This window comes from Manis javanica, chromosome 10 (assembly GCF_040802235.1).
Source record: "Manis javanica isolate MJ-LG chromosome 10, MJ_LKY, whole genome shotgun sequence".
Classification (NCBI taxonomy): Eukaryota; Metazoa; Chordata; class Mammalia; order Pholidota; family Manidae; genus Manis; species Manis javanica.
Genome location: NC_133165.1, coordinates 115,246,074 through 115,260,146, shown reverse-complemented (window position 1 = coordinate 115,260,146; position 14,073 = coordinate 115,246,074). Strand labels below are relative to the sequence as shown.

Here is a 14,073-nt window from a genome sequence, read left to right as displayed (position 1 = left end):
CACAGGGGAAACGCAACTCCAAACCATAACGAGACACCCCTACCCACTACTAGAAAGGCCCACATGCAAAAGACTGAGCGTGTAAAATGGTGCCCAGCCACTCTGGAAAATAGTTTGGCCTTTTCTTTCAAACGTGAACATGTACTCACATTCACACAACCCACCATTATCACTCTTGGATATTCATCTCAGAAAAATGAAAACTAAGTTCATGTGAAAACCTCACACACATGTTCACAGCAGCTATATTCATAATAGTCCCAACCCAGACATCCCTCAACGGGCGGGTGCCGCAGCCAGGTGGGTGAGCACAGCCCACAGCGTGCAGGGCAGGACCCCGCAGCTGCGTGAGAAGATTTTGACTCCCACACCTGCTGAGAGGCGTGCGGGGCAGAGGCATCCCCAGGACCCCAAAGCTGGCATAAGGGAGGAACTGGGTGAACCAGGCATCTAGGCTGCCCAGAACCTCAGCCTTTGCCTCTTGGCGATTTGCGTGTCCAACCTCGATTGTCACATGACCCACTGATTGGTGGGGGGATAATGACAGCGGGCACCTCTCCAGCCAGGTAGGGGCTCTGAGGAGAGGGCTCCAAGGGAGCTCGTGGAGTCAGTAACCAAGGTACTCCTTCCTGAGGGGTGCACAGGGCTTGGGACAGAGGTCCAATCAGCACCTTAGCCTCTCTCTTTACAAGTAGAGGTGCTGCATTGCTGGTAAAATTTAGAATTATTAAAGATGGAGGAACAAGAAAGATACACGACATCCCAGGAAGTTGTTACTATTTATTGAGCATCTATCTACCAGTGACGGGGCCATGGATCACAACCAATGGCTTCAGGAGCTCTGAGAAGGGCATCACCTCCTCCAGGAAGCCACCTGACTCCTGATTCTGCCTGCCCTGGTTGAGTGGGGAGGGGCTCCTCCCTGATTCCTACAGTACCTCTAGCCTGACCTGTGTGTTGAAGTCCAGACCATGCTCTGTCCAGGAGTTTGCTCTGATGATTCCTCTGCATTTCTGTTCTTCTGACCAGATGGGTGGTTCCAAGGGTTCCATTGGATTGAATTGAATGGCATCCCTTTGTGACTGAACAGATCTCAGAAAAAAAAATTATCACCTTTTTTGGGGTAACCTTCCCAAGTACCCAGACCCTCTTTGCATACATAAGGTCAGGGGTCAGGGGTTCATGGTCAGAGAGGTTATTTCCTTGTCTTGAGTCACACAGCATATCTATGGCAACCAGCTAATTAATGACCCATGACTGGAGTGGGAGGGAAGGTTGAAGCAGCCTCTGGGTAGAGGTGGGAAGCTCGGCCCTAAAGGCTGTGACATCCCAGCCATGGGAGAGGGGCGGGCATGGGTCCTTTGGAAGCTGGGAAGTGAGCTGGAAAAATTGCTCCTGTGCATATTTATAAGTAGAAGTTTCTGTGAAGCCTGAGTCCAGCCCAGAACTCATGAGCCAAGCCCGGCATCACCCACCCACCCCCACCCACCAGCTTGGGTAAGTCTGCCCCAATGGATCGGAGCTGGCTGGAACTTAGCAAAGGCTTGGCTTCCCCACTGAAGGATGGTGGTTTACCCTGTCTGCCCTGGTGCTGCATCAGAGGGGTGTGGGGGCCACATTCACCGGGGACCCTTCACAGGACTCCAGAGAGGCTGCTTCCTCTGCAGAACTGGGGGGACACAGTTAGGGGACATATTGAGTAGCTCTGTCACTGACTCAGTGACAGCAAGGTTCTGGGGCTGAGAACAGAGGCCGGAGACAGCGTGGGGTTACAGAGGGGAGCTGGAAGTGGGGCTGGGCTCTGGGCTTTCCAGTGAGCTCCATTCCTGCCTCTTGGGCTGTCCCTCCTTCCGGTCTCAAAGCTGAAAGGGCTCTGTCCTTTGCTTTCTCAGTATTACCTGTTGAGTGACCTCCGCCAATCCCAGGCCTTCAAACACCATCTTTGCTCGGCACATCAGAAAGCCTTCTGTGGGTTTTGCTGAAATATGACTCCGCCAAGACCAGGCCAACAGATTCGGCTGGTGACAAAGGCCCAGAAACCTTGTTAGACGCAGACAGCGTAAGAAAGATGAGCGAAGGGGCACTGCTTGTCCCAAGGCCAACACTGAACTGAAGGGGCAGGTGACCGCCACTGAGGGGCCGGGCCCTCTGGTGCTGAGAGCTTTCCTCCTGAGCTAGGCAGCTGCACTGGGGGAGGGGGTGCTGGGGGATGGGGGCGGGTGACAGGAAGCCTCAAACCTCAACAGAACCGGGGGAGGGAAACCGGCTCCTGTCATCCCAGGAAGATGTGGAGGCAGCAGCTCCCACACCATGTGCTCTCATGTTCTGGAAGGATCACAGACTCAGAGCAGCTGTGGGGCGGCCTACATGGCCTATGTGGATATGTGCAAGGGTGTCAGGGCCCCCGGCTTGGAGCTGCTCCCCGCAGTGGCAGTCAAACCAGAAGTCTCAGTGGTCTGCAACACAAGGTTATTTCCTGTCTGCGTTGCCTGGTGGAGCGCTCTGCTCCCTGGGTCTTCATTCTTGCCCCGGGTGGACGGAGCGGCCGGCGGGAGTGTGTGTTCTCTTGCTAGAGGGATAACAGCAATGGGGAACCACCCACTGGCTCTTGAATAGCTGCTCAGAAGTGGCCCCAAGCCCCACCTGATGGTGAAGGCAGGTAAAACCCTTTCAGCACGATGAGCAGTGACTAACCGAGGGTACCAGTGCACTCTGCCCCTTCAACTCTGCCCCACTCTGGCACCTTCAGCCCTGGTACCTGCAGCCCTCTCCTCCCAGAGCTCCAGACCCGGCACCCACCTGATACATTGTAAGCAGCACATTTATCTTACACTGAAGTCCTGATTCCCCCACAACCCAGCCTGCCTGTCAGCATTTTGGTTGAGGACACCACCAGGTACTCAGTGGCCCTGGACCAAACCCTTTTGCCAAACTCCTTCCTCCCCTTGCTCCGGGCTGAGTTGGCGGATGGAGTCCCAGAAACGGATGTCACCTTTAACCTGCCCTTTAACTCAGTCTAGACACTTCTGCAGAGCAAGGGGGCGGGAGTGGAAGAAGGGATAATAATGACAACTGACATGCACGGCTCCATTTTACTCCACAGCCCCTTTTTCACAAATGAGGAAATCGAGGCTGCAAGAGACAGATTGGCCCATCTCAGGTCTCTCGGCTAGCAGGTAGGTCAGACCTGTCTGATTCCAGAGAGGCTGTGCTTTGCCCACCAAACCAGCAGCCTCTCCCTCTGGAGTCTCACAGGGCCAGAGGAGGGCCCAGTGCCCTCTGGGGAGGTGACTCACCACCAAGGGAGCTGGGTCCCACCTGAGCAAATGGATGGGGCCATCAATCATTCGCTCACCTACTCACGGCCCGAAACATGTCTTCCCACCTGCATTCAATCAGCTCAGGCCCTTCAGCTTTTCGCATCACAAGCTGTTGCTAAAGTCTCTCAGTAGCTGGAAATTATGTTCACTGGGGCCTTAATTAGCCATGCCAGCGGAAAGAGGGCTCAGCACCCCGACATGGCCACCGACCCACTAACTCCGATGCAGTTGCTAACAGAGAGGGGCCTGAAGGTCCTGCTTTTTGAGTGGGGGAATGGGCAGAGACCAGGGGTGCCCAGACCCATAGAGTAAGGATGGGGCCGTCTCCACAGCAATGTCTTACTCCAGCATATTTTCATTTTTTTTTGTACTCCAATATATTTTGACATTAAATAAATACAGGCTACCCTGCTGGTAGGAAGGCGAAATGGTGCCGCTGCTGTGAGAACAGCTTGCCTGTTCCCCAGGAAGGTGAACAGAGAATGGCTGTGTGACCCAGCATTGCCACTCCTAGGAGTTCGAGCAAATATGTGAGTATGTTCGCAGCAGCACTGTTCTAAGTGGCCAACGAGTGGCACAACAGCCAAAAGGGGGAAACAACCCAAATGCCCATCAATGGGTGAATGGTAGATCCACACAACAAAATGAAAGCATGAAGTCCTGATACCACAATGCCCGTGAACCTCAGAAACACTGTGCTCCGTGGAAAGGCCGGGAACAAGCAGTCAAGTGTCGTGTGATTCCATCGATATAAATCACCCACAGTAGATGAATCCATGGAGGCAGAGAGCAGACTGGGGGAGAGGGGAGACTGCTTAACAGGCACAGGGGTTCCTTTTCGGATAACGAAACATTTTGGACCTAGACAGGGGTGATGGCTGCACAACACTGTGAATGCACCAAATGCCACCTAATTGTTTGCTTTAAAATGGTTCATTTTTATGTTATGTGAATATCACCTCAATTTTAAAAATAAACACATGAAACAAAATGTCATGAAACAGAAAGCAAACTTGCGTGAGGTTTTAATGATGGCAGACTTCCAGGAAGCTCTGCCCACACCCCGCTGCTCTCTCAGGGGGACGTGCTGGCAGGGCCACCCCAAAGGTGGCAGGGCTGCGGTGAGGAAGCCCTGGGGTGGGGGAAGTAGGAAATCCAGTGCGGCCCAGGCCAGCTTCATGGAGCTGGAAAGCAGTCTTGAGGGATCCAGGTGGTGGTCCAGCATGCATCCAGGCTGGGAGCTCTCTCAGGAGCAGTGCATGCCACACACTCTCTTCCCCCCCACCCGGTTCTGACCACCCAGAGATTCATCTCTTGACTCTGCAGCACCAGCCACCCTAGGGTCAGGCTTCTCCCGACGTGTCCCCGCCCTCAGGCTGCATCTTCTCACACCTTTGCCTCCTGACTTCCCAGCTTCGGTTCCCGCTAGTGGATCTGTGTGTGTCTCAGCACACGTGCCCCTGGAAGAGGAGCCGGTGGCCTCAGAGCACCCCGTCAGCCTGGGGGGGCTGTCTTCCATGCAAATGTTAGGTAGCGTTCGTGCTTTTGCCAACCCTGCTCTGACAGATGTCTTCACCTTTCATTGATGGGAAGTGAACTGTGCCTCGTTTTGCACACCCGCAAAAGGGAAGTGGTCTTGCTACTTGGTTCAGAAGACAGGACTGAGTCATCTGAGCAGAGACCTGGCAGGCTTGGTGCTCCCTCTCTGTGCCCCAAAGCCTCTTCTGCCCTCCTGCCATGAGGTTCTCAGGGAAAGCTGGGAAGGAACCCAGGTGCACATGGCCTTGAACATTTATATCTGCCTGTTTTACAGATGAGGAAGCTGAGCCCCAGAGAGAAAGCAATGTGTGCTGGGCGGCAGGAGGAGCGGCCACAGAGCCACACGCAGGGCCCAGTTCGGCTTCCAATATCTCACAGCCAGTGGGCCCCAGCGCCATCTAAGGACTGCACGTACAGCAGCCCCTCAAGACCCCTACAGCTCCCTGAAGCAGTTGGGGAGGTGCTGGCTTCCCCACCTCACAGAGGCCACCCCCAACCTCTAGGGAACAATCCCACCCTCGAGACAACAGCACTCATTCATCTTCTCACCCACTCATCCTGTGAGCCTTTATTGAACTCAAGCCTTGGGAAGAGTTTATTATGAGTTTCCGTGGAGTTAGACGAACCTGCTGTTTCTCCTCGGGTGGGGCCAGGGGGTGAACTGAGGCTGCCCGCACAGCCCGGCAAGGCCAGTGCCCACGGGTGCTAGGGTTCAGCCCTGGAGCTTGCTGGCATATGCCTCAGCCCTGTCCGGGGACAGCCCCCGATTCACAGACGTGTACGAAGGCTCCGAGGTGCCCAGGGACTTGGGGACGGCCTCCTGCGTGATCTGGGAGTCGTGTGTCGCTGCCCCCTCAGAACCTCCCACGTCCCTGAGTAAGAGGATGAAGACAGCCAGAGTCAGGGGCGCGGAGAAAGCCCAAACCCTCCCGGCTGGCCGGGGGCCTTTCTGCTGAGACATTGCTTTCCAAGATGTCCTCCCAGGCATTCATTAAAAAAAATAGTCTTTCCAGAGTACTTACCACGCGCCAGGCCCTGGGGTGAGCAAAGGGTCACCCTTTTGGAACTATGTCAACAATTCACAAGTCTTACTGTGAGCTGGACACTTGGAGGTCATTGTCTCATGCCCCCCAGAGAACTAAGATTGTGTGGGGAGACAGACCACGTCAGACAAGGACCTCAAGGTAGGAGCCACAGGAGGGCTTCCTGGAGGAGAGGGCAGTTACTGTAACCCTACAGGAGGAGAGCAGGGGCAGAGAAGGGCCTTCCAGGAATTTGAGAGGAAGGGCTGGGAGTGTCTGGCGCAGCAGTGGAAGTTGGGTGCAGCTGGAGTTGGGGTGGGACAGGAGGAAGGGCACATGAAAGAGCCAGGCTAAAGCCAGGTAGCAGGGACCTTCAGTGCCCAGAGGGAGGAGGGGACAGAAGCATGTACTGACGGCTCCCGGTCTGGCTGGACCAGCCAGTCTCTTGGTGCCTAATCTCATCTGTTATCCATGTGTTTACTCACTTAAATGTCAGAGGGCAATCTGACTTCCAAGTTCACTGCCTCCAGCTCTCCCCAACCCCTTCCATATCTCTTCCTGCCTGGCTAACTCCTACACATCCACTTAATTTCACCTACTCCAAGCAAATTTCCTAAATGCTCTCCCCGCCACCACCCCCTGGGGCAGGCACCCCTCTCCCTCCTCAAAGCCTCCTGGGGCTTCCTCACCCTGTCCCATTCAGCCCTGTCCTGATGACTTTGCCCTGCTGTTCTTCCTCAGGGAAGCTCACCCTATGCTCCTGGCAGGATCTGCCCTGCCCTGCCCTGTGCCCCCAGGTCCTGCGCACACCTTGATTCACCCCGTTTCATCCTCCCAGAATGGGTGGATCATGTGCACACCTGTCTCCCCACCTGTTGGCTTATCTAGGCAATCCACAGGAGACCTCAGGTGCTAACTCATGTAGACACACAGCAGAGACGTTAGTAGAGTCAGGGGACTGGGGCTCCTGGCCCAGCTCTGTTTTGACTGGCTGTGTGGCCACGGGCCACCCTCTCCCTCAGGTCTCAGTTTCCCCATCTGTACTCAAGCGGGTCCACTTTAATGGCAACAAAAGCTAAGGCCTAAGTGAGGGGCCCTCACAGCCCATACTGAGTCCCTCCTCCACACTGAACGGCCTGACCTTGGACCCCTCAGGACACCGGACCCACCCCACCCAGGATGGAAGGCCGCGCCCTTGCCACCTGGGAAGACCCTCCCGGAAGAGTGTGTCCAGTGCATCCCCGAGTGCTGCCCTCCGGCTGGTGGTACTCACACGAGGCTGAGGATGATGGCGCCAGCAAAGGCTATCAGCAGGACGAAGGGCAGGGAGCCCAGGATGGACGTGATGACGATCATGCCACCGCTGCGCCGGCCTGGCCACGTGTCAATCGCCAAGTACGGGGTGACTGACGGGATGCAGGCCCAGTTACTCCCCGGACACTGTGCCCCTCAGCTTTCTCCCAGGGGTGCACAGCGGTCCCCCCTGCCCTAGTGGCCACGAATCTCAGGGACAAAGCAGACTCCCAGTTCAGAGTCTGTCTTCCCCCAGGGATTGGGTGTGATGGCCTTGTTTGGCCCCAACTTTCTCCTGTGTGCGTGCGTGCGTGCGTCTAATGGAGGCTCTGACCTGGCCAGTATCACCCTTTTGGGACTAAGTTGACAAACAGTTATATAGGTCCTACTGTGAGCCAGCCAATTTCCCGCCATCGTACCCGGAGTCACATCCCACAGGACCCCCGTTCTGCAGATCGCTTGGTGCAGTTCCCGGAGACTGAGCTCCTGTTCTGGGCACCTGGACTCCAGACGCAAGCGCAAAGGTCACGCTGTCCCCGCAGCCTGGCTCCAGGCCCTTCCCCAAAGAGAGCTGGGCTTAGTGCTTATGTCTGGATTACCCAAAGGGACCCTGCTAGGGAGGCAGAGCAAGGATTTTCCTCCCACTTCTCAGATGCAGAAACTGAGGCCCTGCGGGGTTCTGACAGCAGTGAGGCTCAGAGGCTGCTCTTGAACTCAGGATGCTGGGTCCCAGGGCAGTGCTGGGACCACAGTGCACGGGCGTGGCACAGGAAAGGCTGGTGGGCCACACACATGCCCATCTATACCCTTTACTGGCTGTGTGACCTTGGGTAACCTTTCAGGGCTGCTACGGGCCCCATAAAGCTCTGGGGTAGTGGCAGGGGACTCTACAGGAAAAATCCTCAGCTCCGTGCTGGGCCCATCATCCCACAAAGTCTCATCTGGGGGGCTGAGCTGTGGTGAGGGGCTGGGAGAGGAGCCCTAAAGTTAGGGTTACACGCCTCCAAAGCTACCCTTGGAAATCTCTTCCATTGTTACTTAGATTCAGCAGAGATGATTTTGTGTGTATGAACCTCAGATCTAGGCAGATGCCTTCCCTCCCCTGGGCTAAGCTGCCGCTTCTGGAGCCACTTCCAAGGTAGGGATGTTTGTTGTTTTGAGGACTCAACAAAGAGGCTGGTTAGGATCTAAGTGCAGGATAAACTCCATGCCCCATGGAGACAAATGCACCGTGAGGGCTGGGAAATGCCATCTGGCTCTGACTTCAGTTCCACCTGCCCAGCCAAACCCCCATCTTCGTCCTCGTAACACCTGGCCTTCAAGGAAGGGAAGGAGAGAGAGGGATGAAGTTTCAGGTTAAACTATTATAAGATGTATTTTCCTCATCAAGCCAATGGCCTGCCTGCATCTGGGGGACTTTCAGAGGACAGCCCGAGTCTGCTTTCCCAGGTTCCCTGAGGACTGCCCCCCAGCCCGCTCCATCACTTACGCCGGTTGGTGCGAATGGGGTCGGACCACAGGGTCTGGTCCTGTACCAAGCCCGTGGACATGTTGACGAGGACATACTTGAACCTGGAAAGAGACAGAGCAAGGATGACTTCTATGCATCCTGTGACTCCCCGAGCCCCAGGGAGCTGGGAGGGACTAGGCTGGCTGGTGTGGGGGTGGGACTTCCAGGGGATGGAAATCTAGGTGGCCACAGGGTGGGCTCCAGGCAGCAGGACAGTGCTGGACTTTGCCCATATCCCACCCACCTTAGATGCCACCTCGTCCAGGAAGCCTTCAGTGACAGTGGCCCTCCTCGGGGCTCTCCCTCTAGGATCCAGCCCCTTTTTTCTGTTTTATATAGATGACATGTGTAGCATATTTACTGAATATTGACTCATTTGTCCTCCTTGCCCTCCACTACTGATGGCCTGATTCTTGGTGTCCCAAAAGGGCCTTTAAAAAGGAATAATATCCACTCCCATCCCTACTGCCCTGGGAGAGGGCTACACTTCATATGCAGAAAATCTCAAACAAGTATTACTAATCATAAAGGAAGATCAGGTGACAGTATGACGTCCTGTGACCTAATTGAGGTCTTCTACAAAAAGTGATGGATGTGCTGAGAACTAAGAAACCAACCTGCCCTGGCTTAACACTTTTTAAAAAATGAAGACCCTTAAAGTCTCCGTAGCTTCGACTGTTTTGTTTAATCCTATTTTGTTTAAACCTATGTCTCTAGGTTTGAAGATAAAAATTCCAGAGGCTGGGATATGAGCCCTGTGTCCTCTAGGTTGGGTGGGCTTTGAGATCAATGAGGAGGGAGGGGGTTTTCCCACATTAAGAACAAGGTCAGAGGTAAGGGGTTGAGAGTGGAGAAGTGGAGAGCAGGACTGATGTCCTGCCCAGAGCTGAGGCCCAAGGAGGGGCCTAGAGGATGGAGGTGGGTGGTGGTCTGGACCCCAGACGCAGCCTTGAGGATGCACAGGCTCCAACCTGGCGTCTCCACAGTAATGAGAGTAGGTGTGCCTGAGGCTTCGGCTCCACGTAGGACTCCTGACCTGGCTCAGGGCTGCGATCTGAGCTCTGCACAGAGAAGATGCTCAGGTAATGCATGTGGAAATGGTTCAGGGACCCACTGTGCTAGGGTGGGCCACTAAAGGGCGTGATGGAAGGAGGCAGTAAAAGCAGGGGATAAGGTTGTAGCTGAAAAAGCTCCGATGGGGCTCTAGTCATGCAGGGCTGCAGCTTTCCTGAACTTTTCAAGACCCCTCTCCCTCTCTGGGCCACAGTTTTCTTCCCTGTCAAACAAAGGGGGTTGGATGAGTAACGGCCACATGGGTGATGGGCCAGGACCAGGTGCATAATTTGTGGGGCCCAGTGCAAAATGAAAATGCAGGCCCCATGTTAAAAAGTTAATGATTTCAAGATGGTAGTAGCGATGCTTTAAGCCAAGCAGGGGTCCTTTTGAGCAGAGCACAGTTGCACACTCCAGAAGCATGTCCCTGCATGCTGCCTGGGATGGTCCTGGCCCAAGATATGTGGCCTCTCATACCTCAGCCCTCCAGCTTCTTCCTGAGACGGGGATGGGGTACAATTGTGGCTCTCCCACATCCACTTACACCTACCTGTATTCCGTGGCCATCGACAGGGGTGGATTGCAGAGGCCCTGGAAGTTGGGGTCGGACACGCAGGTCACATTGGCACCCACCCTGACAAGGTATGCGCTCAGGATCTCTGAGGCCTGGGACACATCCCCAACGGCATCCAAGCTGGGCAGGTCGCTGCAGGGGGTCAGGTCAAAGGCCGCGGCCTTGTAGGGGCCTGTTCTCCCTCCCTGTGTTTGCTGGAATGTCGAGCTCAGTGGGGTGTTGGTGTCGTCCTGCACAGAGGCATTCCTGGAGCTGGCTGTAGAAGCATCCCAAGAGTGAGCTTCCTAGTCACCGCCCTTAGTCATTCACCAAATGCCCCTGAGCACCCTCTCTCAGCCAGGGCTGAGCTGGGCCCTGGAGTCCCTGAACAATGGAGGAGACAATGGGAGCATCTGCCCTGCTTCTGGCTGTGCCGGCCTCTCATCCCACTCACCCTGTTCCAGGCCTCTAAACCTCCCACCCCAGCAGACTGGGAGAGCCTTGGATTTCCCCTTCTGGAAATGGGAAAGAAGGGTCATATGGTACAGGGGAAACTGGAGGCAGACGGGCCTATGTTGGGTCTTACATCCCTTCTTTACTTGCTGGGTGATATTGGGCAACTCACTTTACCTCTCTGGACCCTGGTTTGTGAAATAGGAGAAAAATACCCCAAAGGGCTCACAGACTGGACACGGGCAGGCAGGCCATATATGTCCGCTAAAAGAATAAACTGATGACCTTGAGTGAGCTGTTGTAAATGACTGCTCACTACTAATGTAAGAGGCTGTCTTTTTCCTTCTCTCAGAAGCCCAGGATTGCTGCCAGGGAATGGGTGTGGGCTGGGCCAGAGCCTGCAGGCACGTGTGCTCGGCTCCCCTCACAAACATCAGTCTCGCACACCGCATCAGGAAGCCCTGGGAAGGGCGTGGGCTTGAGGACCAGACAGATCTGGGTCCACTCTCCAGCTCTCAGAGCTCCGGTGGGTCACACCGACCTCTGAGCCTTGATCCCTTGCTCTGTGATGGACATCGTAATAGTTACCTTTCAGGCTGGTTGTAAATGTTGGCTCTAAGGTGTGCAAAGCACCCGGTATGCTGCAGACACCCAGTGACTAGTGTTGCATTATTCCCCCACTAGACTGAAGGTCCCTCCAGGGCAGAGACATATCTGTGACCACAGTGCTCAACACAGGGCTGACAGAGCAGACACTGGCGCGTCAGTGAGGTGCATGGGGCAGTTTGATCACAGAGATGCAGCCGCCCTCTACCTGCCTCCCTTCCTCCTCCCTGCGGACAGGTTGAAGCCCCTTTCAGTGCAGCCCAAAGGAAGTAATACTCTTACCCAAGTCAACCAGGACATAGAGGTAGACCTCATAGGTGCCACTGAGGGCCGCTGAGCTGTCAAACATGCAGAGGGGCTTCTCCAAAGCCACAGTGGTGAGGGTGGGGTTGTTGGTGGCAAAAGTCACACTGGCCAGTTGGGGCTGGAGGTTCACACCTGGAGGAGGCAATAAAGACAGGAGCTGACCCCCAACAGAACTGTCCACCCCCATGGGAACTCTCTACCCCCCTCTCCCCCATTACACACACATACACACCTGTTCACAGTTACTGAGCACCTGTGTACAGTTACATGCTGGCGCTGGGGTTCACCCTCCCCAAGGGCCGTCTCAGGAATTGCCTCAGATGCAGGCAGCATCCCCACCCAACCCAGCCATCCGGGCCAGAAACCAGGCAGTCCAGTCAAACTGCTGCCCTCCCTCTCCCCCAACAGACATTCAGTCGCCAGAAGCCCACCACCCCTTGTGAGCGTCTCTCTTCCGCCCAGCCCAGTCCTGGAGTTCCATTTTCTTCACTTGGACCTTACAAACCAGCCCTCCCCTCATTCTCTGCCCTCTAACATGCAAATCTGACCATGTCACTCTCTGGACGGGCCCATTCTGCAGCCCTCACTGTCCAGCCTCTCTGGAGAGGCAGCAAGGGCCTGAAATTCTGGGCCTCCTCTGTCTCCTGCCTCACCCCTATCCCTCCAGCCTCACCCCACGCTCCAGCCTCACTGTTAGACAAGGGACAGGAGGTTCCCAGGATAGACCCTGCGGCCTCCCGCCTCCTGAGCTTGCACATGCTGCTCCTTCCCCTGAAATGTCCCTCAGTCTCCGCTAGTGTAGGCCATCACCGTGAGTCCAGTGCAGTCCCTTCCCTGCTCTCCCACAGACCCTGTGTGTCCGCCTCTTGCAGCATCCATCACGGGCGCCCTGCCATCCAGGAGCCCGGAATCCCCACCAGAAGAAGCTTATTAAACTTTGTTTGCTATGACTATCTTGGGCCCCGGAGCCCGCACAGGGCGTGGCACAGAGCAGGGGTCCGTGCCTAATTCTTGAGTGAATAAAGTAAGTTCCCGTTTCCAACACTATTTCCCATTCATGCTCCCCCTCGGGACTCGGGAGGGTCCGGGCCCGGGACACGCCCAGAACACAGCTGCCCGCCCTCCCTGGGCACGGCCCCCACCCCTCGGTCCTCGCTTACCCAAGCCGAGCCGCAGGCAGCCGAGGGCCAGCAGGGCCCAGAGCGGAGGCATCGCCCGGGACGAGCGGCGGGAGCGCGGAGCGGGAGGTCCGGGCAGAGCGTGCGCCGCGCCTCTCCAGCCGATGCACCTGCGGGCCCTGTGCGCCCCGCCCCGCCCCCGCCGGCCAATCCACGGCCTCCTCACGAGCTATTTGCATATGCCCCGCCTCGGGCTCCGCGGGCTGGCGAGGGGCCCAGCGTGCAAATCGGTCCTCTCCGGCTTAGCCAAGTGCCTACTGCGTGAAGGGGGCTGGACAGGGTTTTCAAGCAGTATCCCGCCTTTCACGGAGACCTTGGAAGACAAGCCGCCTCCTCTTTGAGCCTCAGTTTCCACACTGTAAAAACGGGACGCTAATTCCTACAACTAATTACGTAAACCCTACTGTGTGACAGTCACTGGGCTCTTGTGAAGTTGAAACGGGTGACCTGTGTAAGGGCCATAGGGGAAACCGTCAAGTCCCTGTGCTGTGAGCTATCCAATGACCTCCAGTTTGACCCTTCCAGTTCGCAGGTGCAGCGCCAAGGAGTGGGGAGGCCGGGGACTCACTGCGCGTGGACGCCCTGGAACCGCCGAGGGAGTCCTACCGCGCAGACCAGGATTGCTCCAAAAGGCGTGAAGCGTCCTGGGAGGCGTTTGATAATAGAGACGGGGGCCCCACCTGCGCTGGATGGCGCCTTCCGGCGTCAAGAATTGTGCATATCTGAGTACACCTTAAATATTAGACGTTAGGAAATAAAAGTAACTCAACAAGGATGGGGGGGAAACTGTAATTGGAAATCAGCAGAAACTAATCGATCAGTGAAGGACGTGGGCAACATGCCCAGGAAAGAGACTATCCGAGCGACTCTACTGGAAGGGCCTAGTAGTCACGGCACCCAAGTAGTCACTCCCTTGCCCTTGGAAGCACTCTTGGATCTAACACCATTCCCCAGAAAGAGGCAGGCGACTCCAGGGCTGGGACAGGGAAGGTTGAGTGGAGCCTAGAAACAGAAGTGCCAGAAGATGACGGGGCTGAGTCGTCACAGAGAAATCTTGAAGGGACCCCCGATGGCCAGGTCAGGGGAAATCTGAACACAAAATAAATAATGAAAGTAACACGTTTCGTCCATTGGATAAGATACAAAAACATGGATCAAACTGATACTTTAGAAAATGTTTTAAAAGAGAAGGGAAAATTCTTCTTGAAAGAATGACAAAATAAAAGTCACCGTTTTATTA

At 55.5% G+C, this 14,073-nt stretch overlaps 1 protein-coding gene across 1 annotated transcript; it reads right to left on the bottom strand.

The window, feature by feature from the left end:
- Positions 1–5,412: 5,412 nt before the first annotated feature.
- UPK3A (uroplakin 3A) lies at positions 5,413–12,952 on the bottom strand. The gene is made up of 6 exons (XM_017665918.3): positions 12,816–12,952; positions 11,632–11,787; positions 10,288–10,567; positions 8,664–8,746; positions 7,155–7,287; positions 5,413–5,731 (listed from the first exon to the last, which is right to left on the bottom strand). The coding sequence occupies exons 1-6, from the start codon at positions 12,865–12,867 to the stop codon at positions 5,572–5,574; spliced, it is 864 nt and encodes a 287-aa protein (XP_017521407.1). The 5' UTR covers positions 12,868–12,952; the 3' UTR covers positions 5,413–5,571.
- Positions 12,953–14,073: the final 1,121 nt, after the last annotated feature.